General features: G+C 40.1%; 1 protein-coding gene across 3 annotated transcripts; it reads left to right on the top strand.

Annotated features, from left to right (window-relative positions):
- Window positions 1-1,591: 1,591 nt before the first annotated feature.
- Window positions 1,592-21,647, top strand: LOC134196589 (ELKS/Rab6-interacting/CAST family member 1-like). Of its 3 annotated transcripts, none has more exons than XM_062665765.1 (15): window positions 1,592-1,924; window positions 9,542-9,961; window positions 13,649-13,768; window positions 13,832-13,882; window positions 13,938-14,087; window positions 14,543-14,701; window positions 14,767-14,934; window positions 17,917-18,195; window positions 19,735-20,090; window positions 20,150-20,285; window positions 20,347-20,639; window positions 20,697-20,841; window positions 20,929-21,018; window positions 21,104-21,277; window positions 21,335-21,647. In XM_062665765.1, exons 1-15 carry the CDS (start codon window positions 1,610-1,612, stop codon window positions 21,461-21,463), a joined length of 2,985 nt encoding a protein of 994 aa, XP_062521749.1. In that variant the 5' UTR covers window positions 1,592-1,609; the 3' UTR covers window positions 21,464-21,647. The 3 variants fall into 3 exon arrangements, with proteins under 3 accessions (XP_062521749.1, XP_062521748.1, XP_062521750.1); XM_062665764.1 differs by having other exon boundaries at window positions 9,494-9,961; XM_062665766.1 differs by lacking the exon at window positions 21,335-21,647 and having other exon boundaries at window positions 9,494-9,961; window positions 20,929-21,043; window positions 21,104-21,271.
- Window positions 21,648-27,769: the final 6,122 nt, after the last annotated feature.

The following is a 27,769-nucleotide window of genomic DNA, read 5'->3' as shown; positions in this document are numbered from 1 at the left end:
AGATACGATACAACAAAAATGCCAAGAACCTACAAGAATTAGCTATCGAGGACATAATGCGTGTACAACCAGTAAGCATTACAAGGAAAAATTGAAAGAAAGCTATTGTTCTAGGCCAGGTCAAAGAACGGTCTTACAGTGTCCAATTAGAGGATGGTATGGTCTACAGGCGGCAACCGAAGACAGTTGAAATTGATGAAGAAAATCATACAGCCAGTGTAACAGACCCATGAGGACGAAAAATCAGTAGTAAGTGAGCCAACAGTTAGTGAAAAAGTGAAGAAATCAGCACATGAGGAGCAAGACCCAAGCTGGACACAGAACAAAAATGTTACCGTCAAGCAACAGAGAGAAAGTTCAGGCACAGAAAAGACAGTGGGAGTTGAAAGTGATCCAAAGGTCACCCGAAGTGGGAAATTATAATGAAGACACCAGGGTACAGTATATGCGGGACTATGAAGAGTAAGAACCTAAGGAAAGGGGTGTCAGGACATTTGGGAACTCAGCAGAGATGACTTGTTTACCTGTCGGTGTGATTTGAGTGAGTTCATTATAGTTCAAGTTGCACTGTTTAAGGTGCGTTCGAATACTAGTTCTGGAACTCGAATTGACGGGGAAGGGGTAGTTTGTAGTTCGTGTTCTATTGATAGTTCTGAGAGTTCTAGAACTGTCAGAAGAGTTCTAGCAGTTCGACCATCTGAGCTGGAATTGTTGAACTGTGGGCGTAACAGTTCCAACAATTCCAGATCAAACTGGAATTACGAACGCGCCCTTAGGTAGTGTGTTGCCTTTTGTTGTCTATCTCTAATCTTAAATTAAGTCATTCATAACGCCACAACATGTAAATCATCTATGTAGAAGGGAGACCTAGGGCTTACTATAAAATATTAGGGGCACATTTCTTTATTCTCCATTTGCTCCAGTTGAGCTCACTCAAACTCCACAAACTAATCCAGTGGGACGGTGGATTAGTTTGTGGAGTTTGGATGAGCTCATCGGATAAGGTTGTGAAGAATAAAAAATGTAGCTAAACAACTCACGTGTTTGTGCCGTATTAAAGTAGCTACATAAGCCTTTCATTTAATTAAATTCTTAAAGGTTTTATTAATTTCTTACCTTAGCACGTTGAAATTTAATAGACCAACTTCAATATCTACAGACCGTGTCTACCTGCACACAAACGCTTCTAGATTAGGGCATGAGTTGGTCTAAGTAGCTGCAGTACAAACAAGTCTAGGCTGTCTTACTGTAGAGACTAAAGCTCCTAGTATTGAAGTTCTTTCTTCGACATTACCACCCTGGCTAGAAGTGCAATGTTGGGCAACCGAACATCTTCGTCCAACCAACATGTCCCTTTAGCCTCTCCATTTTCCATTCCTTTGAAAGCCGCCTAGCTTTCTCGTCTTACATAGAAGCTCATCAGCTCATCTGCCGCAAGGACGAGAACGTGCAACAGCATTTCAACTGTCCGTCATTTATAATTAGCGCCATAAAGCAGGTGCGGAGGCGTGTCCTATCAGATGGCAAGATGTTGATTTAGCGCGCACCGCCCCTCTCATGTCACGCCCATGTGGGGCGTACAGCAGTGCACTGTACATGTACCGCAGAGATGGAGAGAAAAATGGATGATGAAGCTTTCTCGACTGCTAGGCAACGCTGGGGACATATTCAGATTGCTCATTCTTCTACACATTCTCGTAAAGAAAAGTTATACGAAGTACAGGCTTTACAATGCCGAGTGCTGGAATATCAAAGAGAGAATGTTGCGCTACGGGCAGAATTGGATCTTAAAGATTCTAAATTGTCTTCCTGCATGAGGAGCGTTGAGCTGTTTTGGAGTCCGGAGCTAAACAAAGAGAGGAAGGCAAGGAAACTAGAGAATGAGAAGCTGGCTGCTGTAACAGAAGAATGCGAGAGATTGAAGGTGCCAAGCAGATTACTATTTAAATCCTGTGGAGTCTACGTTATGTTGGCTATGATGCATGTCGCATCACTCACTACACTTTAACTTTCAACCTAAGTTTTTCACTTTTTCTGCGCAACGTAGCTCAGTTATGTAGACTATATATAGCTGTTATCTAGAGGTGTATAGCCTATAGCCTACATCATACAAAACAGGATTAATCCTCTGAGTAAGATCTCCTCACCTGGTCTCTGCAGTTATCTACTGGCAATCTTGTTACTCGTCAATACCTTTAGGTCTGAATCAAACTTGCGTGCATGATTTCATACTTCTATATTTTACATCAGAGTATTCCTTTTACAGGTTGTAATTGTTTTCAATGCTATGAAATACAAGACAATAATTAATTCTAAATTGACAACTAGCTACACTATATATACCTTTTAATACATAACAATTAATAAGCAAAACTGCTCTAAAACTGTATAGTGTACATCCTTCTGTAAGTATGGGAACATTATATCCTTGAGTGCCATTCTTCGAGCACCATATTCAGAAAGAGCCACAATTAATAAGATATGTTTGAGGAACAGACCCGCCTTCTTGTACAAACATATTGCTATTAATTAAAACAGTACTGTAACAATATAACAAAATGTAGTAACAAAATTGGATCTACTTCCCAAGATCTAAACAGGGCACTGTAAGCCACGATAGAGTAACAGACATGAATCGAATAGACTAACTATAGAATTTTTGTGCCTGAGAATCAAGTTTAATTGTGGGGGAATTTGGTCTGAGGATCATTTGAAATTACTTGCTAATGATCAAAGCAAGCAGATATCTTTGCTATCCAAGAGCATCGGTTAATTAAGGAAGGAACAGACTTGACAAAGACTTTCATTACTCAGCAACGTTCCTACAGAGAGTGGTCAAGCACTTTCGTTATGGTGTTGATTGGTGGTATGGCAATCTTATGGAGGAAAGTGTGGGAAAATAATGTTCACAAGTTTCTAAGACTGACTCACTGAGTGTGTGCACTTTGTCTGCAGTTTGAATCAGATTCATATATTTTGTCAGTACATATGTATGTTTCATTTGAGTACAGGAATTTGAAGTCAATGGAGGCATATGAGGAACAGTTGGGTTGTCTTAAGAGTTTACTGCTAGACTGTCAATGCAGTAGGACTGTTCTTATAGATGATCTTAATGGTGATTCTAAGTTGTGCTTGGGATGCAGATATGGGGAATTAATTAAGGGCTTGGATTGCCATCAATAATTATTTATGTATTGTTGATTTTGATATATATATATATATATATATATATATATATGTAAGGCTGACAATAACTTGACATGAAAATCAGGGGACTGTAACAATAGGATTATCTGATAGACTTTGCTTTAGTGTCTGAGAACACTAAGCAGAATATATAGGAGGTTAGAATTTTACATGACGGAGTCTCGATCAGCTTCTGAGTATTGGCCAATATATCTAAAGCTCTGTGGAATCAAGAAGACTAACCAAGAATTCAGACCTCTTCATTACAAGTTCAGTTGATGTTGATTGGCAACTGATTACAAAAAGTCAGGTAATATGACATATCAAGAGCATCGGATAAATACCTCTCTGGTATAACTATAACACTAGAAGCCATTTGTTGTGACCAGCCAGGAGATGTATGCACAGTTTTTGCCTAAAGACATATGGGCAGTCAATTGTAGGCACCTTGCAGCTAGAGGCCAGCACAAGCGCCAATTGAAAAGAGAAGGGACAAATCAGTGTAGAGACCTTGCTGGGACATGGATATTTAAAAACAACTAAAGGAGGCTAGTATTAGACGTATATTTGTTGAGTTGAAACAGGGTCTCTCTTTGAAGAAATGCGACAGAGAGACAAGAGCTTTGGAGGGAGTTAAAACAAGTCAAACTAGTTTGGAAAGGCAGGCTGGTAATGTCCTGCTGAAGAGACTTAACAAACACTGAGGTTTCTGAAAATCTATCAAGAATCAACTCTGCACTGCCACTCTATACGGTGAGTGCAGTTGCAACGGGATAGAACCGATGATGAATCATGAAATCTGTAATTCTTGGAAGGATCAATTTCATAGGTTGGGCAATTTTCATAATTACCGAGAGAATACTATTATGTAACGCTCCATTGAGGCAGGCAAACATGGTACGTAAGGGGTCTTGAAGCCTGTGTGAAGACCTGGACTGTACTTTGGCTCTTGGCTTTGGTAGTCATGCATGAAGATTGGATTTCTCACTGAGAAGGAACGTGGTGTGGTACACTTGTCATGGCATAGTTTCTGATGGTCCTGTCATTGGGAAACGTTTGCTGCTGGAGATTGTTGCTGGAGAGCAAATCCTGTGCGAAGAGTGCATGTTGCATATTGGTTGTCCTCTAGTGGTGTTCAGTGCTGTCAGGGGTGTAATGGTTGATTTTTCATTTGCTCTTAATTAAAGGACAGCATTGGCTGTTGTTTGATCTGTATCATTGATAGCTAGGTGAAATGGTGGGCTCCAAATATGCCATATCCCATTTTGTCTCATAAATGTTGCAAACTCCTCAGATGTGAAAGGTGGCCCAATGTCTGAAACCAGCTTTGCTGGCAAGCCATGTATGACAAAGACCTGCTGCAATGCCTGAATGGTGGACCACGCAGTTGTGGAGTAAGACACATGGATCACTGTTATTCACTTTTCTTGAGTGGGTATCCACAAGGACCTGAAATCGACACCATCTAACTTAGCAAAGTCAATGTGGATCTGATGCAAGGGCATCTCGGGCCAAGGCCGGGTATGTAATGGGGCACTGGCAGGGTTTGGTTGTGGCTGTTGACATGTGTTGCAGGACCTGGCAGTGTTCTTAATGACTGCATCCAGCTGGGGCCACCAAAAGTGGCTTCTGGCCACACTTCATGCAAGAGGCCCCATCACGGTAGCCATGCAGTTTCTTCAGTAGACTGACGGGAATGAAGGGATGCAGTAATGACCACCCGATTTCTCCAAAGAAGACAATCTTGAGATACTAACAGCTACCAGTTTCTATTAAAATATGGGCGCGAATCTTGATCTGTTCATTGGGTAGGCCAGTCCTAGTCCAGTGAAGGACCTTTTGAGATAATTGTATCACGTGTGGTGGCCGCTGCTAGTTGCTTAGCAGTGAGAGGAAAACCTTGCAGATGATCAATAGCATAGACTTTTTCAGACTGTGTGATGAAGTCATTTTCCAACCCTGGACAAGGAAATTGTGAGAAAGCATCAGTCATGGCATTTTTCTTGGAATAATCGAATTCCATAGAGTATGAGTGTGACACCAGAGTGAGGGACCATTTCTGTAAGTGAGCAGCTGCTATGGTAGGGACTCCATGTATGGACCCAATATAGTAAGCAGGGGTTTATGGTCAGTGACAAGTGTGAATGGTCTTCCATACAGGAACTGGTGTAACATCAAATATGATGGCCAGAGCCTCAGTTCTACCTGGGCATAGTTCTTCTCACTGGCTGTCATAGATCTTGAAGCGAAAACAATGGGATGCTCTGCTCCACCCAACATGTGCGTTATCACAGCTCCTACACCATGTGACGAAGCATCTGTTTGCCAGCTGTAACTGTAAGTCAGGATTTATGTAGTGGGAACTGTGGCACTTGTTAACTGGTGTTTGATTGCGGTGAAAGCCTGTTTATACTGATCTGTTCAAATTCAACTGGCTCTTTTTGTAGAAGACTGGCAAGTGGGTGAAGTAAAGTTGACAGCCATGGAATGAAGTGGCTGTGGTACTGTACCATGCCCCAGAACAGTATAATTGGAACATTGCTTTTGGCCATGGCATTTTTAATGCATTAACGTGGTTGGATTGACATGGAATTTTTGAGCGACAATGCACTAGCTGCCCCAGGAACTCCACAGAGGGTTGGAAAAGACAACACTTGCATTTTTGCAATCTGAGACCGTGTTTCTGTATTCTAGTAAGGACAACTTTTAGGTTGCTTGAGTGTGCTTCTATGGTGTCCTTGTCACCAGCAAATTGTTAATGTAGACATTGACACCTTCTAAGTCTTGAATGTTCCATCACTATTTTGAAATTTGGCAGAGCCACACACTCAATATCATAGTGAAGTCTGGTGTAACGATAAAGACCTTGTGAGTGTTGATTACAGTGCAAGGCTGGAACTGATCATCTAGTTGCATCTGTTGGTAAGCTTGGGTTCAGGGATAAGTCCACTGTTGTGAATCAAGTTAATCCTGCCGGCATTTAAATCAGTTCTTTAGGCCTAGATAAAGGGTATCAATCAATTTCTATACAAAGGTTGTAGTCACCACATAGACGGACTGTGCAATTTTTTTCTTTGGGACCACTCAACTTTCTCCATGATTCATTTCTTTTCCAAACATGCCAACTTTTTCTCAACCATCTCTTGAATAGTGTAGGGCACAGCTCTGTACTTCAGAAACCTGAATGTGGATCTCGGAGTCAGGTAGAAGCTTGAATTCCTTTTATACTGTCCAGTCCTGGCTGAAACACTTCACTGTGTTGATACAGGAGTGCTGATAAGGCACAATGCTATTAGTCAGAACTTACTGTGTGAATGTGCTGTCAGTCAAGATGGATTGCTGTCAGCTAGTTGCGGTCAAGTAAAGCTGGCCCTATACCTTCAACAGTGACAAGTGGTAATGTGTTCCTTTGGTTTATGTGTGTGACTTTCACATGAACTTTTTCTTTGTTGCAATCACTTTCCTTGTATAGGTGCATAATGTGCAATTTGAGGGCTCCATCTGATGAGGAAGTTGCAGACCAGATCACTACTCTGCTGATGTCAGTGACCCTGTGGCTCCAGTATCAACTTCATTGTAACCTCCTGACTGGCTAAGTTTACACTGATCTTAATGGGGGTGAGGACTGGAAAAAGTAAGCACAAGTGCGTCTGGTTAAGAATCTGAGGCAAGTTTCCTGTGTTTTGTCTGAGTACCAGGAGTTGACTTCTGTGGCTTGGACCAACTTGCTGCAGCTAGATTTCCTTTTTCCAATGTGACTTGTGCACAGTTTTCAGATGACAACATGCAGGGACCAGATGAGCAGGACTGCCACAGCGGTTGTACAGCTTTTTACCTAGTTTCAGCGTAGTTGACTGCCTGTCTGCCACTTGATGCACCTCTTCAGTAGCTGAAGGGATAGGTAGTGGAGTAGGTGTGGTTATTGTAAAAGAGTTTTTCACAGTAGCTTTTATGGATAAGACTATCTCCAATGCTGTTTTGAAGGTCAACTTCTTCTGAGAGAGTAATTGTTTGTATGTTATTTGAGCAGAAACTGCAGATGAAACAGTCTCATAGGGTGTCATCAAGAAAGGTACTAAATTCGTAATGCTGTGTGAGTATTGTAAAGCCTCAACTTAGGTACTGACATCTTCATCAGAGCCTTGGTTTGCTTGTGGAAGCAGAAACGTTATGCTATTACCAAGCGTTTTGGCACCAAATGACCTCCTAAAATTTTGATGATCTTCTGGAAACTGGGTGTAGATGGCTTGGTCAGGATTGTTAGGCTTTTCCACAACCCATAAGTCTGGCTGCCCATGAGTGCAATCAAGGTTGGAAGACGATTGAGCTTTGTTTGTGACACCATTTACCACGAAATGCTGCTCCACCAGTTCAGTGTACGCTGGTTAATCCTCTTGATCTGGATCAAAGCTGTCATCAAACGTAGGAATGTTGCCATTTTTGTTATCAGTGTGGTAACTCTAATGTCTGGTCTATTCTATCGCCCAACTGCGCATGCTGTTTATATATATCCACTCTACCACAGAATTAAAGGATATTGGGTGAGAGGGAACTTAGATGGAACTTTATTATCATGACTGATGAGTGTAGAAGATCATCTTTGCAGTTAAAAAACGGAAGGGGTGCAGATTCCGATGAAATCCAAGCAGAACTTTTTTTATAATTTTTGTCACATTGCTGGACTGTGTAGGGATACTCAAGCATGGCTGTCTTCTCAGTGCTCTTAGATGCACAGTGATAATTCAAATTCTAAAACATAACACAGCTAACAGGAGCATTCTAGAAAACTATAGAGGGATTGCTAGCTCTATTGTCAGTTATTGTGAAACTGGATGAGAGGATTGTCTTGGCAAAGTATCACAAACATCAGGCTACTGAAAGCCAACAATTTGGTTGTAAGTCTTCTTGGTGTGGTATGGGTGGCTTTATGGTGAAGGAATCAGTGACCCATTATCTAAAGAATGAAAACAATGTTTTGATTAGCTGTTTGACCTATCTAAATCATACGAACAAAGTGAGTCATCTCAAACTATTCAAAAAGATATCGGAGCATGAAATCTTTTTATTCATTTTAAAAGTTTGAAGAACTGGTATGGCCAGCAATTAATGTATGTTTGTGAGATTGAATTCATCAACTTCTAAAGAGTTTGAAGTTTTCTAATGGGGTATGTTACGTTTGCCTGTGTTGTTTGGTTGTCATGCTTTTTTGCTCTGTGGCCAGCATATATGTGAATAGCAAATTTTGTAGGCGTGACACCTAGCTACACTATCTGCTGGCTACAAGTAGAAACTGCATGCAGACATTATTGATGATTTGTAAAATTTGCTAAAGTATAGTCCCTAAAGTTTAATGTTGATAAGAGTATATAAGATCCATTCTTTTCAGTAGAAGCTGGTTTGTCTACTGCAAAGAAGAAACTTTTGTCGTTGATGGAAAGAATCTACTTAAAGTACTAGAATTTGCTCACTGGGATAATAAATTATTCACTATTATTACAAACTTATCTATTGTAGTAAATGAATGGTCTCAAGAGTTCTACGGTACTTCCTTTTGTATTTTATTCTTGGGACTGTCAAAGACATACGTGGCAAATTTGAAGTGTGGTCAGAAATGATGCATATTGTGTGCCAATCTTTCTGTGGCAAGCAACTCATTCCTCTAATGATTTAGTGCATTGTTACTGTGCTAGAAAAAACAGGGAAAACTGTGTCAGTCAGTGGATATAATGGCAAAATGTGATATCTATTTCTAGTTTTGTTTTGTGAATATATTATCTACATAGCTCCTAATTAGAGGAGGGTACTGAACTGTTCAACCAGTAACGGTATGAGTAATTCAAAGTCAAGTAGGGCAGTAGTCTTTGTAAGATTTTAATGTGTATAATAAAAATGAACAATTAATTACACTTAATTTTGATTACACTCATGCGCACACAGACACATACACTTATCAGAAAATATTTGCAGCAGTCTTGATATCATTTGTAAGGAAATGGCTTAGTCTGCTGTTGAGTTGACCAAATTTTAGTGACATGAAGCATAGCCAACAAAGACTTGGGAAGAGACCTTACTTGTTTCATCATACAGTAGTAGTTTGGTCTGATTACAACATATTATAGATACTGTTGCTCATGTTATTGAAAAGTGTAGAGATTGCCTGAGATGAAAGGATTAATTTACTTGGGAAGTAAGAAGTACACCACTTGGCTCATTGTAATTTTTTCTAGAATACAATTAAGATTTAGAGCCATTTTTATTTGTGACCTATAGAAAAGATTAGGACTATGTCAACATTGCTATTTTGTAGATCAAACATGCGAAAATGTCTTGTCTGACTTTACATGTCAATGAACAGGTCGGTGATAGACAAAGTCAATGCCATCTCAGTGCAGCTAGACTACACGGTGACGTATTGTCATCTGATGCTAGTGACACAGACTCATCGCCTGGCATGTCTACAAAATTTGACTCTCAATCCAAGTTGGAAGCCAGTCCTGGTCAATTTTCAGAGTTGCAAGCTCTAAGAAAAACTCTGGATGAAATGGAGTTAAGAGTCAATTCACAGAAATCAGCACTGGTGCAGCGCGAAGATACAATTAAGAACTTGTTAGAAAGACTACAAACCAAAACCGCTGAGGTGAACTCGCTTCATGAGCAGATCAATAAGTTCAATGTCTCTGAGATGACTTTCAAGCTTGAAGCTGCAGAAGAGGAGATAACAAACTTGAATACTAAGAACACGGAACACGAATTTGAGCATATGAAAGCAATCCAGGTGACGATGTTTTGAATCTAGTCTACTATAACTTGTGTTTGTCTTTCTGTTTGTCAGTTGTTTCTGTTTGCAGTTTTAGGCTTGTTTGTGTGCATGTGCATGTGCTTGTGAGGAGTACCCTAGCTGTCTTCTCTGTCTGCAGGGTATTATCTCTACTTATCTACTTGTCTAGCAGTCATTTCCTTTGGACTCCAGTATGGACATGCTTGAAATCAAGTTTCTCCAAAATACATAAAGTTTCAATTAAAACGCTTTTGAAATAATTATTTAGCTATATAGACAAGTTTCACATTGTATCAGCAAGCATATCCAAATCTTTCTTGATGCGGTTTTGATTACAACATGTGATCGGACGTCTATCAAGCACGCTTCTTTCATTGATGTTTGATTCCTTGTCTAGAAGCCATGACGATGCACGGAAATGGACTGGATGACCTCCTAGGGAACTAATTAAAGGGTTGGAGATGTGTGAGTAGTGTGAAATGCCATGTTTTATTGAAACTTCTTTACTCCCCAGACGATTGAGAGAACCTCTTTGTCTAGCTGTGAGTAATTCTGTTCTGCTTGTATCCATTCTAAAATAAGCAATTAGTTTCTCAGAACCATTGGAACATCTTGTGAGACAGAACAGCTCCAAATAAATACAATAAACTGTCAGTATAGCCACAATGACGTCCAAGTTTGGGTTGAAATGTACAAGCACGCTGTCTTTCAGCATTCTTTTCACAGCTTAGAAGCCTTCTTCATGTGCTTTGCACTATATACATTTGAAATTCTTACATAACAGACAGTTCAGAGACAGTGGACAAACGATGTGTAGTAGATAAGCCAAAAACTGAGAATACTAGTGCATCATTAAAGATACAAGTTGTGAATCCCTGACTTCTGCTCAGATTGGCGTGGATGTCATCAACCCTATAGGTAAGAGATATATGTTCATTTTTATGTGTAGATTAATTGTGATCTTGAACTCTCCACACCTTCAAATGGATCCATCTATTTTAATCAGAAACACAACAGGTGCAACACAGTTGCTGTGTCTGACTGGTTTGATCAGACCTTGGGTTTCCAAGTCATTCAATGCTTGTTCTACCAGGGGCTTTGTACCAATGCAACAGGACTACATCTCCAAATGCTGATGCACCATCATACTCGCATGGAAATGTTTCCCTTGACATCCTTGTGGCATCCTAGTTTCTCCTGAAAGATGCAATAACATTTGTCCGTGTCCAACACTTTTTGCAAGAACCCAGTGGCATAATTCCATATGCAGTAGACACCAGTTCAGCCAAATATTTAAACAGTTCAAGTCCTAAAACCAGTGGTCCTTAGCTGGCTGTCATACACAAGATACAAAAAATGTAGCTACTTGTGCTTCATACCTCACCATAGCCTCGAAGTTTCAGACCCTAAGATCTGGTTGAGCCAGTTGTAGTCGATTGCTATATACGAGACTTGCTGATTAGCCTGTTCTTTGCCGGATAAACTAATTAAGTTAATAATAAATTAACACAACTTCCCGTGTAGGCACTCCAGTTGGGCGAACTCCCAAATAATTGGTTCACCGTATATGTGACCAAGTCATGTCTTGTCTTTCAGCCATTTCAGCAGTCTCGTTACATGTTGTCATATCAAAGACGCTGTTGCCATTGCAGGAACAGGTGTAGCAAACGTGACAGCTATTCGACGCATGCATTTTTAAAACCCCAGATATACTCAAAATATCTTGCTTTTATCGATGTCGTCGGCAAAAATAACACACTCCATGCCTACCATCCAAAGTCAGGAATGAGCAGTTAATTTGGTAGAGATCCGATGTGCCATTCTAGAGAAATTTGATTTCGAGTGAAGATGGTTTCCATTGGCAAGAAATTGCGTCACCCCAAGAGGAGTCTGGAAGACGATCACACCTTTACTGTCCACCTCGATTGAGTTGGCGTGCGTGAGCAAAATTCGATGGCACTGCAGCTTGCCATTTTGGGCATATGCCCTTCCTGACAAAATACACATACACACACAGCTCTTCTTTATATATACGCGATTTGAATTACTTTAATTAAACCTTATATATGGGACAATGGATGTTTCTGATGTTTGTCTGGACAGTCAGTCGACTCTTAAGCATTCCTTCTTTTACTTCTGTATCGTGATTGATGTAGTCAAAGGGTGTGAGATGCAGTTGCAGTGAGAAGTGCACTAACGCAAGACACAAAGGGAGCTTGCAGGAAGAGGCTGCAAGCGCAAATCTGCAGAAACCACAAAGAGTTACTTAAATACATCTTGAATCCAACTAGAGCCACTCCAATGACATTCGCAGCACAACATAGATTGTGGAAGTATCAGCAAGCACACTAACTGTGATGATTTGTTCAGACTTCTTTAACCACAGCTTTGTGAAGATAAAAAAGATGAAGTTGACATAACTATCACAGACAGTCTAACAGTGATATATGCTGATTTATAGCTATTCTCACATCAGATCCTCTCTTGGGAAGAGTAGCTAGGTAGGGATGTCCAGTCTGGATGGCCAATGACAAGTCAGGGTCCTAAGCTTGTTCCATTCTTCCGTCATAGAGCCAAAGTTGTTTACATCGTGAAATTCTAATTTGAGAATGCAATTCATAGTCTCACAGCTTTAACGTCATGTGTTTCAGTGTCTTCACAAAGGTCACATTGATGTAGTCAAGATGAAGGGACTAGCCAGGAGCTATGCGGCAGAACAGTATTGATCAAGACATTGACTCTGAAGCCAAAGCTTGCTCTAAATGCCAAGCAGTAGCCACCACACTTTCACGTACCCAACTACACAGGTAGAAATAACCTGGTGTCAGAATGCATGCAAGGATTTGATGATTACGTTAGAAGCTATATCTACGATGGGATCGCACAACCCACATGCCAACTATAAAGTGTGTTCTAAATGTTAAATGTCAACCTCTGAGTGCCAATGTCTAGAAGTCCAAGATTTGGAAAGATCTTCACGTTCTGAAAAATTTGATATTGATATATGTTTTAAGCTGTTCAAGAGATGTTGTATTTAGAGACAGCCACAGCCACACAGACACCAACCTTGCTTCACTATGCTATGCAGGTTGTAAAAAGGAGACCATCCACCTGGTCACTTTTTATGTCTATTGTGTCAATACAAGTATCCCTCGTGGTAACATTACTTAGGTTCAACTGTTTGATATATATAATAAAAATTTTGATTACTGATAAATGACAAGAATTTCAACCGCTTGATTGAATTATCATAAGCCATAATGTTTAATGTATTTTGCTGTAGCTTTGAACGTTGATTGTGTGTACTGACTTATACTGTACATTGAAAATTTTAATGCAGGGTAGCTAGAACCCTTAGTATGTGTTGTTTGCCACTGGCTTACAAGATCAAAGGTTAGCTTTGATGATATGAAATTGGATAAGTATCAATTTGATAGTGTAACCTGAAGCCAACAAGCTATTTATGCAGTGTGTACATACATAGGTACTGTGAGAAGTTGTTTCAATGCTAAGGAAGCTGGATATGGTTGCAAACCTAAAAGAAATGCATAGCTAATTTACTTAGTAAGATTTTCTTAATCTTTGTATTTATTGAGGGTGAGGTGGTACTAATTCAGAAATAATTTAATTATGTCAGTATACAGCATAGCATCTAATTATCTGTTCTTGCTATATATCCTTCAGAGGCAGAGAGAGCTGTATGAACAGCTTCGCCAAAAGCAACTGGAGTTGGAGGAGGCAAAGCAACGAGCACACGAGTGCACTAGTCATGTAGCTTCACTTCAAACGTCAATAGAACAAAAGGTTTGTCTCATCTGCAAGTAATGAGTAATAGTTAGAATGTCAGTAGACTATATATGTTGTTAGGACTCTCAGTTGAACCAACTTTTACAGATTATCAAAGACAGAGACGAGAAAGTAATTACTGTGTATGTGCATGGTACGTGCTCTTCTCTTCTGAAGTCTTTTTTAGATTCATTCAAGCAGCAGCTTTGTGCAAGAATTGCAAAGTGCAGAAGTTAATAGGAGAACTCGACAAGTTGAAGCAGCAGCTGAAGAGAGGCAGGAGGAAAGGCGTCAGTTAGAAGCACTTCAAAGCCATTCAAAGTTTATGAAAGCAAAGGTTTGATCTGTTTATATACCTGTGTAGTTAGGAGTGCATGGCTTATACAACTAAGACTTAAAGATATTTGTCTTCTAGTTCATGGTTTATGGGTTTCTCAGTGTCATAAAGTATAGCAAATGGAAGTCATGAATAGAAAACAGTTGACTAAGCTTTGAGACTACTGTACTGTACTTAAATATAGAATATTTAAATTATTGACACAGTTAGGCAGTTCTCAGCAACTAAGATGACTTGCAATAAACATTTCAAGAATACATAATGGTTTCTAGAAGTTTGGTCAATTTGTCTTATTGTCATGTGGTTTACATCCAGCTACATGTCTGCTACATGACTCAGTCTTTAGCAGTTTGGTATGTGCTTGACTTCTTGTATCATTTGTTTGTACTAGATAAGATATGGATTATGTCTTGAATCATAGTTTAATTGATTATTTACTGCTAACTTTATTTCAGATTGAATCCTTGAAACAAGAGCTAGCGAAGAAAGATGTAATGGTGACTGAACACATAAGAGCCGTCTCAGAACTTAGCAAGTCTAGTCAGACACAGATCAGTCAACTTGAAGAAGTCATTGCTACAAAAGCAAAAGAGTGTGAGAGACTCCAGAAAAATGTACAGTTTAACAGTAATAGCAGTTGACCAACCAGTTAATTTGGTATATATTTTAATATTTATAGGCTGAAGCATTGATGATTCAGCTGACTGACAAAAACAGTTTGATTTCTGAATATGAAGCAACGAGAGAAAGCAGCAAAACCAGCTGTAATGAATTGTCAGTACAAGTACAAGGTTTAGAGGCTGCTGTATGTGAACGTGACAAGACGATAGCTCACCTAACTGAGGAAGTAAGAATTTGTTAACAGCACTCGGTTTTAATCTGGTGCTAGATGATGTTCTCTATTATGGAAGCCTATAGGAGAAAGAGATAGTGGTCAAAGTAGGCTGAAAGAAGGGTTTACTTTGGTGCTACGTTGTTCTGTGGTTTGCATGCCTAGGGTAACAGATAGTGCATGGTCAAAGTAGCAGATAGAAGGATGTACGTGTATACTGTCTATCGTTTTACCTGTCTGTTTGCCTGCCTGCTTCCCTGTCTGTCTGTCTGTCTGTCTGTCTGTCTGTCTGTCTGTCTGTCTTATGTTTCAAACAATGGTAGCTACAATAACCAGCAGCAGCAAGGTAAGAATAAAGAATAAAGTTCAATGATTACAATAAAGTTCATACTACATGAAAATATAAACCTAAAATATTCTGGTCTTCAAAAGGACCAACACTAGCACTCATTCATCTAGCAAACAACTGGTCTACTTTGCCGAGGCTTTCGTCTGTCTGTCTGTGTGTCTATCTTTCTGTCTGTCTGACAATGGTAGTACCAGTATATTTCAAGCATGATCCTATTACAGGCCTAATAAAGTAGTTGATAGCAAATTTAAAAGTGAGTTCAATAGGCCCTATATAGGCCTATAGGGCCATTATACCTATCAATCTAATGTACATAAAACTGAGTTACAAATCATCTATGTCATTATGATTACTGGAAGTTAGAATTAAAATCTTCTTAGTGATTGTGTTAGCATTGCACTACTGCAATGTCGTTGAGAAGCGTTTCTGCCAAAAGCACATAAATCCCCCTTGCAGTTGGTGTTGCCTGAATTGTCCGAGGTCCTCTGTGACAGTACCTTCAAGTATTTGTTGGCTTCTTTGCCCCAACGACCAAAGTCTGTCTGTCTGTCTGTCCATACAAGTACTGAATAAATCAACACTATTACAGGCTATTGACAATCGCCCCAAAAGGTTGGCACACTACAATGTAAATTTACTTAACTAGCAATGAATAACTATCACAATGAATGTCTTTTGACTTTGTCAGTCTTGTCAGTTTCCTGCCTATAGGGCTGGCATTGCATGTTTGTAAGGCAATGGAAGGTAGCTTCCGCCAGAACTATTTCATCGCATCCTGGCCCCAATGACCAAAGTGTTCAAACACTAGTGCAATGCAGTTAGAGGGGCGACCCCACACATCCAACTCGTTGACATACTTCAGTGATTTCTGGGTCTCCCTTACACCTGCAGCTGCACCGTCTTCCACTGCTGCCAGAGAGAGATGACCTGTTGTGCCCATGGATGGGCTACGGAAATGTCAAGTTCGATATCGCAGTCAGATTGAGCGTAGAATGCAATGATGTCTGGTCTATCATCACTATTGGCGTAGCGATTTCTTGGTTCTCTGTGATGCGTCATCTTTAGCTGTGTTAGGCAGTCGCTCCAAATGCTAGCCAATGTTTTGTGGGTCCAGACCTGTCCCCACCAGTTTTGTACTTCAAGAGGTGGTACCATCTTCTCCAGTACCCTTGCTATATTCATAGGTATCATCATGGATCCAAGGGGCATAGCATGACCCAACCTCAAGCGAGTTGCAATGTGGATATCGCAGGGTTTTAATGCAAACTTCCCTGTGTGAGGAATGGAGTCAAGCCTTACCCCTGCCCCACCCCTGGGACTGATCTGAATCTTGCAGCAGTGCGTTGAGACTCTGGGCTTGCAAGGATAGAAGACACGATTCTCTCAACACATTCTAAATTCAACTTGTGTTGTAATTTTTTGGGTTGCTGATAAGATTGTGTAGGCTCTTGTCACCGGGCATAGCCTGAAGTAGCTGAGAACTGATGGATCCGGTGTTATCCGAACTTTGGGTTGAACAAATGTTTTATAACTAGATCCATGAGATCTCCAAATGAATGAGGAAGACAGGCTAATGAGTGGGCCCAGCTAGAAACAAATCCAATGTGGCAGGTTGACCACACTGGTGTCATTCCAAACCCTCCATTGATTGGCAGACTAGCTTGAAGACATTGAGCCTCCCCTATGTCATGACAACAGACGATTTGTGAGAACGGTTCCTTTTTCAGTCTATCATGGTACTTTGCAGCAGACTCCAGAAGGGCGGGACAAATTTTTTGACCTTGCAAGGTGATTAATGCAAGGCAGACGACAATAGCGTTGGAGCAGCATTCCGGAAATATGGGGGTCATTCAGAGATACTAACTCATTGCAAAGATTTTGCCCTAATTTGCAATGTCCAAACAAGACTCTTGTTTGTCAATATTCTTATCTGAGACATACTGATGTTGACCAATTGGGATTTCCAAACTGAGCATTCCATCAGAAGCAATTTGAATGGCTCTATCAGTAGTAGGATTGATTTGAAGACCATTACAAAACAGCTCACATTTTTCAATGACAATTTGAAGACCAATATCTTTCAACCTTGATGCTACATTATCCAAACATGAGAGAACGTCATCCATTGGACCAGCGAAAAACATGTCATCCAGATGTGTTAGAACACAAGTGGATGGATGCTTTTTCTGAAGATCTAAGAGAAATGGATGCAAGGCAATGAAAAATAGCACTGGGTCAAGGGATCTCTTGGTGAACTCTTTCTTCTGACTGCATAGGGTCTAGAGAAAGCATGGTGTCAAATAACAATTTTCAATCATGGAGAAATTTTTCCTTGTATGTGACACTAGAACCCATAAATGTAACACAGGACTAGGAGGATATCTTCAAATGCCATCTGGTTGCAAAAAACTTATACTTGCATTAATTAATTAATTAATTAATGTTCTCTTGAACATTTTTGACTGGTTGCAGGCTTAACTTGCACCATTGTTATTGCAGCCCTATTTCATAGAGTATATATGTGTTTTATTGTAATAGAGATATATCTAATGTATAAACACATGATTTGCATAATTAGGGTTGTATCTCCTTTTAGTTTGTGATTAACGGTTAGTCGTACTGATAGTTTATTTTTCCTTATATCACAGTTTAGTAAGGTGAAAGCAGGAATCCATGAGAAGGAATGTGCTCTACAATCAAGTGAACGTTCACTTGCCGCTTGTAAGTCTGATCAACAACACTTCTCTGATGTTGTTCAAAGTTTCGAAGAAAGACTGATGGTCAAGGAGAGGAATATTGAGATGCTGAAAGAACAGCGTGTGAGATATGACTCGGAGAGGGATGAAGAAAGAGACGGTTTTAAACAGACAGTAGAACAACTGAAGGCTAAAGTGAAAAGCTCAGAAAGAAGTCTGGAAGACACAGAGGTAACCTATTTGTCTATAAGATATGTAAATATAGTTTAGCATGATAGCATTATAGCCTGATAGCACAGAAAATTAATGCTAACTGATAGTACGGTGGTCTTTAGTTATCATAAATACCTTTCTATAATGGGCTATTTTAATCCACATGTTTTCTGCTAAAATCTTAGAAAGTCTGACTTTAATCATTTAGTCAGAATTGCAAACATGTTGATATTTGACATTTGAGCAGCTTGGCCACATGACTGGCTTTCTTTCAGCTTGCAATAAGTTCTTTACGTCATCAACTGATAGATCAACATAAGATTTGTGTTACTACTTATACATCAGTTACTGCAAACAAGGGATAGAATACCGCTAACATACAAGTACAGCATGGTCATAATTTTGTTTAGTGGTGTCAAATGTATGCAGAAAGCGTTCAGGACATTTGAAACCCTCTTGCAGCTCTTGGTGGTTTTGTTTTGTGGGCTACATGGAACCAGTTACTTGTATATAAAATGATAAATATTACTGATACGGGTATGTTTTAGGTCTGCATAAAATACTAATAGTCTGCTTTTATTCTTATACCCTGTTATAGTATAAAAGCAGATTATAAGCTGTCTCATTGTGGTTTTGCATGTGTGTGATACAGTAACAAAGATGAAAGGATGTAGCAACAATTCAATACAGAAACTAATTAATTAGTGTTCATCAACTCTGGTAAGCACATCAGTGAATCAATAGTTATACAAGTACATGCGTGTAGTACCAGGCACCGAGATGTCTGTGAAAACTTCTGTATCATGTCATCTGATACTATACAATAAAACCAATATAAAGGTAATTTGTATTTTGTGCCTGTTTGTGTACTAATTGTCTCAGACTGATCAACATTCAGCAATGGTTTTGAGATTTTGAAGTTGAAGCAAACAGCTACATCTAAATCTATTGGCCACTGTGACGAGTAAACTATCCTCATAGCAGTGTATTGAAGCCATAATATTTCTCTTTTAATTAATTGTTGTTGGGGATACAAGAGAAGCAACTGTGTAAAACTTATTAAATATGAAGCATATGCTATCGTTCTTTGTGGCACATTGCAAGTGAGCTCATTGTGCAATTATAGGTATCTTGGTGTCACTGAACAGCAGATTCATTGTTGCAATGTGATACATGTTAGTTTCTTCACTGTTTTAGCATTGCTGTAGTAAAGCAACATTGTTGTTTTTTAGTCCAACACTAAATGATTATAAAATATTTCCTGTGTTAATCAAATATATTTACAGTAGCTGTCACCTCTAGTCTTGACTTTAAATTAGAACTTGCAGGGTTTGCGATTCTACAATTAAATGATTTAAGAAACGATTCATCATGTACAATATTTTTTTGTAAACATAAAGACTACAAATTCTTTAATAAGTGAGAGGAGAACCAGCAATTGTCCTTTTCAATCCCTACTGGCAAAACAAACATATGTTGAAATGGCTCCAAATGTCTTTAAAGTTATGAATATTATGAAGAAACAGTTTTGTTTCTATTGTCACTTTTGTCTTATAGAGCAAACTTTCAGCAGCACAGGATGATCTTCTGTCATTACATGTAGAAATTACTCAGAAGAACACCAGGATACTTGCATTGGAACAAGAAGTTGTGGAGAAAGATATGCATCTTGAAGATGAACAAAAGAAATCAAGTAACCTTAAATTAGCACAGCAAAAGGCTACTAAGCAAAGACAGCAGTTGGAGACAGAAATAGGCAAATTGGGAAAAAAACTTTCTGCAAAAGAAAAAGAACTTCAAGAAGAGGTAGAAAGAAATTCTAATGAGGTCCTATGCCAGCAGTTACAAAACCGAATTTCAAAACTTGAAGAAGAATTAAGGGTTAGAAATGCTAGTATTGATGAGATGGCAAGGTACTTAAAGTAGTTTTCATGCCAACAGCTTTCTCTTAATTAAGTGCAATGACTTATAGGATTGTGTCCAATCAAGGAACTAAACTTGCTGGTTTGAAAAGAAGTCAGCTAAGGGAAAGGACCCAAAGTGCTCAGCTGCTGGGTCAAGCCAAACAACGAGAAGATAAAATAGAGAATGACATGTCACAATTACAAGTCTGCCTGCATAAGTTATTGCATAGGTCACTATTGCAAATCTATTGATCTTATTGTCCAGGATCATGTAACAGACAAAAACCACAGAATAACAGAACTGGAAGCAGCATTTAAAGAAAGTATGGAAATGATAGTAAGCAGAGAAAGTCAGCTAGAAAGTGAAAAGAGAAAATGTGCACACACTGAGGGAGAGCTAAAATTGTCTCAGAGACAAGTTACTGAACTGAAGGAGTTGCAAGAGACTTTGCAGAGCCGGTTGGCTGGTGTGTATTCACAATTGCAAGATCGAGAAGCTTTAATTGCATCCTTACGTGCAGAAAGGCAGTGCCAGACAGAAGAGCTAATGGAATTAAAGTTAGTATACAGGACAGGTTCAGCAGTAGTACATACTAATGTTAGATATGTTATCAGGCAAAACGCTCTCTTGTCTGCTATTTCAGAAAAGGATGCGAACATTGCATTGCTAGAAACTTCACCAAATAAAGAGAAGCATCAAGATGCAATTCATACCTTGCATTGTCAAAAGGATCAACTGGTTGTTGAATTGAAAGAATGGGTATATATATTGAGTTTGTTGAGTCAGCAGCAGTCTAATGTCAATGACCATCATGCTCTTCTTAATCTGTGGCTGTATATTTCTTAGACACAACGACGTGTGAGATTTCATCGAGGTGATGAAGATGGTATGAGCTCACAGCTTGCAGAAGAGCTGTCGGATGCATCACCAGACCAGGTCTACTGTGATAATTCATACCTATGTATCTGTGTATTAATTGAATAATCAATACGCAACAATTTGTGCTAATGCCTCTGTTCAGGTTTTACAAGCTATTCGAAACATGGATGATAACATGACAAGACTACGTAGCTATATTGACCAGCTTTTGGCAGTTGTGCTTGAACAATGTCCTGGACTACTTGAGGGAATGCCCAGACGGCAGCAAGGCCAAGGCCAATCAATAGATTTACTTTGTGGTTGTTCACTCTCTGAGGTTTCCTCATTGAGCATACAGTTTTATAGTTTGTTGCAAAGTGCACCTCTGTTGCAGATGCTTCAGGAGCTTCGAGAGAAAGAGCGCAACAACTTCAACCTTCAAGGTTATGCCAATTTGCTACTGCAGCGAATCATGGAGCAGCAGCCTTCGATCTTAGAGGCAGTTGCAATATTGCAAAGTTGATGTTAGGTGGGAGTGTGACTGACACGTCATCTAAGATAAGAATGAAACACTACGCAGCTGTTGCTAAGTATTTTTGTTATATTTAGAACAAGGTCAATATTGGACTATGCATTTTCTGACTATTATGGTTTGTACGCTGAAATATTAAGTTTTCCTTCGTGTAATATGATCATAAATTACAACTTGGACATATTCAGTTGTCTGCAGTGGTGTTCGCACTGAATTGTCTCCTGGCTTGGACACCTAAGTAAAGAAGATGTTATGAAGGCTTTCATATATTACCATATTGTACACATTATGAAAGTTACCCAACTGATACTTAATGCAAATATGATCGATTGGCAAACTTTCTAAAGGACTTGTGGTACTATTTGGAAGCAAAGTCAATAATAATGATTATTGGATTATGTAATAACTAGCTGGATAGCCCGTTCTCTGCATGGGCAGATTAGCTTATTGGTTGTCAGTTAATTAATTTAACATTGTATGTAAATGTATGTTGTTGCATGCATATCTTGTTCTCAGAATTTATCAAGAAGTAGATCTTGTTCACATGCATTTTTACTCCGTTCTGAAGAATTAGCAGCCAGTCAGCATTCTCATGAAGTATTTTGTTCAGAGTTAAATCCCATTCAATGAGATCCAGTATACATGCTGTTATAGATCCCATTCTTCGCACAGACTGATTAGATTATTGATAGTTAATATCCCATGAAGACAAATGAAAATGTAACCGAGTGTCCTGTTCTGAAAATTTAACAGGGAACGTCCTGGTCAGAGTTAGATATCTGGGCATTAGAAGCTTGGAAATTACGTGCAGTTATGTGCATGGTCCCGTATGTGTTGAATGAATTCGAATCTTGCTCTTCTCGCTTTTTGGTAGAAATTGACATACTTCCCGTGTACCGCTTGGTGCAAGAAACGTGTAGGTGGATTCAGTGCAAATGACTGGTGTAGGCATGCATTCGAATAACCTGGAAGGTGTTAGTGTTAGTATCCCATTGAAGACAAATGAAAATGCAACCGAGTGTCCCATTCCGAGAAATTTACCAGTGAGTTTCAGAGATATAGCCAAGCAGCAGAAACTTGGAGTCACGTGTGTAGAATGGCCGAATGACTGATGTTTAGATGGTACTGCCAAAAGCACAACTCTCTAGACTGTGCATGCTTCCCATCCTCGCAGTCCCACACTACAATACTACAATACCCTCTTGTAAAAATTTAACCAACAACCCAACTCAACTTGACGCAAAAAAAGTCAACTCAATGTAAAAGTATTCATGACATTTCTGCCTCCTTGGCTCTTACTGATAATTGCACTTGATGTCAGAATCCAGTTACTACTTCTTCCTTAAAAAGGAATGTCCCAGAGTTGATTGTGAACTAGCTGCAAATCTCACAGTCGTTGACTCCCTGCTGCCGTTCAAACCAGGGTTAGTTGCAGGTGTTTCCAAAGACACAGTGTCCAAAACACTTTGACTAGACTGCTCTTGGGTAACACTCATAGACCAATTCGTTGGTACTTGTCCTGTAGGATTCATTGGAGTAGCTGTGCTTGGCTCTTAGCGGCCTCTTCTCATTGCAGCTTTGACCTCAGTTACTGGAGGAAGTGTTACTGCCATGTCTGGAATGTATTGCTTTACATGTTTCTTTTTCCTAAGCATGATATGTTGCCCATTTGTGACACTCTTTTGTTGACTGAATTGGTCCAATACTCTCCACTGCTTGCTGGGATTAGTATAGCAGTCTTGAAGGATAACTACCGCACCAGATTTTAGTTTAGGTAGCTGACACACACCTCTTTTAAGGTCATGGTCGATTGCCATGCGAGCTTTTGTTTGAGACTGATGTCTGGGATTCATCATAAGAGAGGTCCTGTAAGCTGGTACTCGAGTGTGAAGGATCCTTTGAAACAGTGATTCCAAGGGTGTTGTGCCCAGCAATCAGTTAGTTGAACTGCGGATATCCATCAAGGTTTGTTAAAGGCAGCGATGAATAGCAATTGAGCACCTAAGTCCCTTACGTCTCTCCCGTAAGACTCTCTGCTTTAAGGAGCTTATACTCCGTTTTCGCTCGCTGCTACTAACGGAATCTCGCTGATTTTCTTTTATTTGGTACTAAAATGTTTAATTCCCAAACATAATAAAATTACTTGGGTTTCCCCCTACGGAAATTCAACTCTCAAAGTTGACTAATATTCCATTTGACTAAGGATACCGCAGGCATGCCTTGACATGCTGAACTCCAATTTTTTCAGAAAGTGGTCCATCTCGCTGGCAATAAACTGGGGACTATTGTCTGATACCAAAAACAGAGGGCAAGCCAATAGTGCAAATACTTCTATGAGTTTGTTTATCACACCTGTAGCTGTGGTATCCTCTAAGGGGAGTACTTCGGGAAAACGTGATTTATAATTGATAATTGATAAGCATGATATCCCTTCAATAGTCACGAGGTCCGCTGTCATGCCAATTTGTTCCATACGGCTTCAAAGTCGAATTGTTGAGGGGGATTTGGGCGTCAGCATCAGCTTATATCACACCACTCTGCATATTGCATCTTTGTGATGCCTGGCCACCAAACACGGGTCCTTAATGTGTCCTGAAAAGCTGCTACTCCAGGATGTCCCTCATGAGCTAGGCAAAGGAATGATCTACGAAGGGCCTCCAGAATCATAACCCTGTTACCCAAGAGCAAGGTGTCATCTACAGCAGTCAACTGGTTCTGCACTAGGTAGTAGGGTTCTTCTGATCGGCTGCATTCATTCCATCCATTTGTAAGAACTCTTTGCATGACATTAGACAGAAGGGAGTCTTCCTTTGACGCTTGTTGAATATCACTAATGCCAACTGGTGCTTCTTCTAGCACCAATACCAAGGTACTTTCCAAGACTAAAAAAATCCAGCTCCATCTAGTTTTGCTGCAATTTTTCCAATGCAGGTAAGCCTGTCTTGACACCCACTGAGTAGCTTCTTGAACAGATTCAATGACGTTGGCTTCCTTGAAGCGTTGTAGCTTTGTTTCTATGGCCAGGCCGTACAAAGGCTGAAAGCATGGCGCCGCTCTGGAAGATCTGCTGGCGTTGCTTGAGGATCTATCATAAAGTTGATGGACTGAATCTTGACCACATTGACATCTTGCTTAGCAAGCAGCTGCAGCTGCAGGATGACATCCTGCCCAAAAAGAACTGTTTGTCCAGGAAGCACCACGAAACAGGTGTACTAACAAGATTTATCTCCTGCATTGATCGTGACACCTGCTATGCCCATGGTTTCCACAGCATTACCATCATATGCTTTCAACACAGCAGGACTGGGTCGTGTTGGTGCTACTGTGTCTTGGGTGACGAGTGTTCGAGCAGCATCAGTGTTGAGAAGACCCTTGCACTCTGTCATTCACCTTGAGTATGACAGTAAATGTCTCAGCTTTTGAAGAAAAACTGGCTGTATACATAGCCTCATAGACATGATGAAGTGGCTCTGCTGGACGTTGGTGTTTCATATTCAACAACTTGGGCTATGGATGCTTTCCTTTTCTGCAGACAATGTGGCATTTTGTGTCTGCTGTTGGACACTGCTGTTTGCCTCGAATATGCAGGCGACCACAGTACTGCATTTGGGGAGTTTACCTGGTTGCTAGACTGGGTAGACTCACTTTGTTCATGAAAGTTGGGGACGGTGACTCCAAAGGTCCATGTTCATACATTGAGCTTTTGGCAATACAGGTTACTAGTATCTGCATCTGCCAAGGTGAGTTTTGAGCACTTCATCAATACCTTCCTAACATCATTACTCCTTATACCAGCGATCAGGTGTTCTCGGAGTTGGCTGTTTACCACCGTGTCAACACGTGTGAATGCAAAATCACATCGTTCTACCTTAGAACGCAATCGGCCAACAAGGGAGGTTACAGATTCATAATCATGTTGCTTCACCTGCCAAAACTTGTACCTCTCAGCTGTTGTATTGACAGCTGGTCAAAAGTATGCGAGAATGGCATCTGTCAAGGCTGTATACTCATTTGCTCTGTCTCCAGTAAGCTTTTCTACTACCAATCCCTTGACCACTCTCCTCAGGCTCAGTCCAGTCAAGTTTAGGAACAGACTCTTTTTCTCCGCAGGCTCTGTCACCTTGCAGATTGACAATGTTGAGCCAGAGCTCAAACTCTGAGGCCATGTTGTGGCCGTAGTCTAAAACAAATTCTTTTGGGGCTCGTCCTACTTTGGCAGGCCATGATGACTACACCATTGCAGAATGACAGAATAACTGATATATTTTTTTAGATAGTACCGCCAAAACCACAACTCTCTATGTTGCACATGCTTCCCATCCTCGAAGTTCCACACTACAATACTACAATGTGCAGTTACTTACTCACCCGGATAAAGGGATCCCCATATATACAACTTATTCATGTCTTAACTCCCAGTCATTTTGACAGTCCCGTTGGATGTCGTCACTTCGATGGGCATACACAAGTGGGACGGGTTTGATCGGCAGGAAATAGTGTCATCCCGAGAGTACTCTGGAAGACGATGCCAGGCTCACTATCGATCTGCATGGATTCGGTGTGTGCAAGCCAAATTCGGTGGAGATTAGACCCGGGTGGTGGAGATACGCTTGGGCACACATACAGACAGCTCACCTCTATATATACATACTATATATCTTATCTTACTTCTATACATTAGAAAGCCGTTGTTTCTGTTTGTTTGTGTGTGTGTGTGCAAGTTCTTGTTTTCCCGCAGAGAACTTCCAAGTCTGTCGGGGTCGATTTCTTGCACAAAGAACATCAACAAAATTGTGGAAGAGGGGAATGACGGCTCAAATCAAACTAAATGAAACCTTGCTAGAGCCAATCAGTGTTGATAATGGACTACGGCAAGGCTGTTGCATGGCTCCTGCGCTTTTTAATCTATATGCGTGTTTTGTAATGAAAAGCTGGAGTACAAGAGTACAGGATCCTAGTGTAGGTGTCATGATCAATTACAAGCATAACAAAAAGCTATTTCAGAGATACACGTGCAATTCTACTGAGATGCTGCTAACTGACTGTCAATATGCGAATGATGCTGCCCTGCTGTCAACTACTAGATCAGGGGCTATGAGAGCAGTGACTGACTATATGAAGACAAGTCAAGATTTTGGTTTATCACTGAGCATCCCAAAAACTAAGGTGATGGCTGCAGGTAGGGAGGTATGTTCCAAAGATTGCAGTCCCATACATACTGAACATGGTGACATTGAATATGTACGAGATTTCACATATCTTGGATCTACAATTGAAGCTTCAGGAAAATTAGACTTGGATGTAGATTGCAGAATTACGAAACCATCCAAGACAATTGGAGCTTTACGTAAAGCTGTGTTTGAGGATAAAAATCTGACTACCTTGACAAAACGCAAAGTATATGATGCTTGTGTGCTCTCTACACTACTATATGGCTCTAAATTGTGGACCCCTTGAAGAAACATCTTCAGAAATTGAACTATTTTCATAATAGATGTCTTTGGTCTTGTGTTAGAATCTCTATCACAACACAGTGGGAAAATCGTATCTCTAATGAAACAATAAGACAAAGATGGGGAGATCCTGACACTACAAACATCAAGCTTAGACAAAGTATGCAATGGCTAGGGCATTTGGCTCAAATGCCCAACCGTCGAATTCCCAAGATGCGCTTTTTTGGGTGGTTATCAGAAAAACGTCCACAAGGTGGCCCTAAGAAAAGCTGGCAAGATATCATTAGGAAAGACCTAAATGATCTGAACATTCTAGAAAGCTGTTGATATGACTTAGCAAATAAATCAAGATCTGCCTGGAGAGACCACTACCGTGCATGTCTGGAGTCTAGTCACGTGTCATCTGGCAATGTTGATTTACAAACTGTTGTCTGCCCTGAATGCCACAGAGGTGTTAAACGCATTAATGACTTGAAGAGACACAAATGCATTGCTGAAAGAGTAAAACCTATACATCAACAAAAAGAAACCATTGAATGCCAGACCTGTACAAGTACTTTCGAAGCAAAGGAGGCAATGCAATACACAAATGTGTCAATATTCATGGGAAAACTTTTTCATGACTTTGTCTTTGTCCCCACTGAAGGGGTAGCGTGTCTCTTTAGATGGAAGCAATACAGGAGAAGGAAGGTGTGTGTGTGTGTGTGTGTGTGTGTGTGTGTGTGTGTGTGTGTGTGTGTGTGTGTGTGTGTGTGTGTGTGTGTGTGTGTGTTCAAAGTAAACGCTTGAATGGTGCTGTGGAGAGAGGTGATCAAACTGTTGTTTGTCTGCTCTTCTACCTGCG

Source organism: Corticium candelabrum, chromosome 21, assembly GCF_963422355.1.
Source record: "Corticium candelabrum chromosome 21, ooCorCand1.1, whole genome shotgun sequence".
Classification (NCBI taxonomy): Eukaryota; Metazoa; Porifera; class Homoscleromorpha; order Homosclerophorida; family Plakinidae; genus Corticium; species Corticium candelabrum.
The sequence above is the reverse complement of the archived record's forward strand: the minus strand, read 5'-3'. Positions and strand labels throughout refer to the sequence as shown.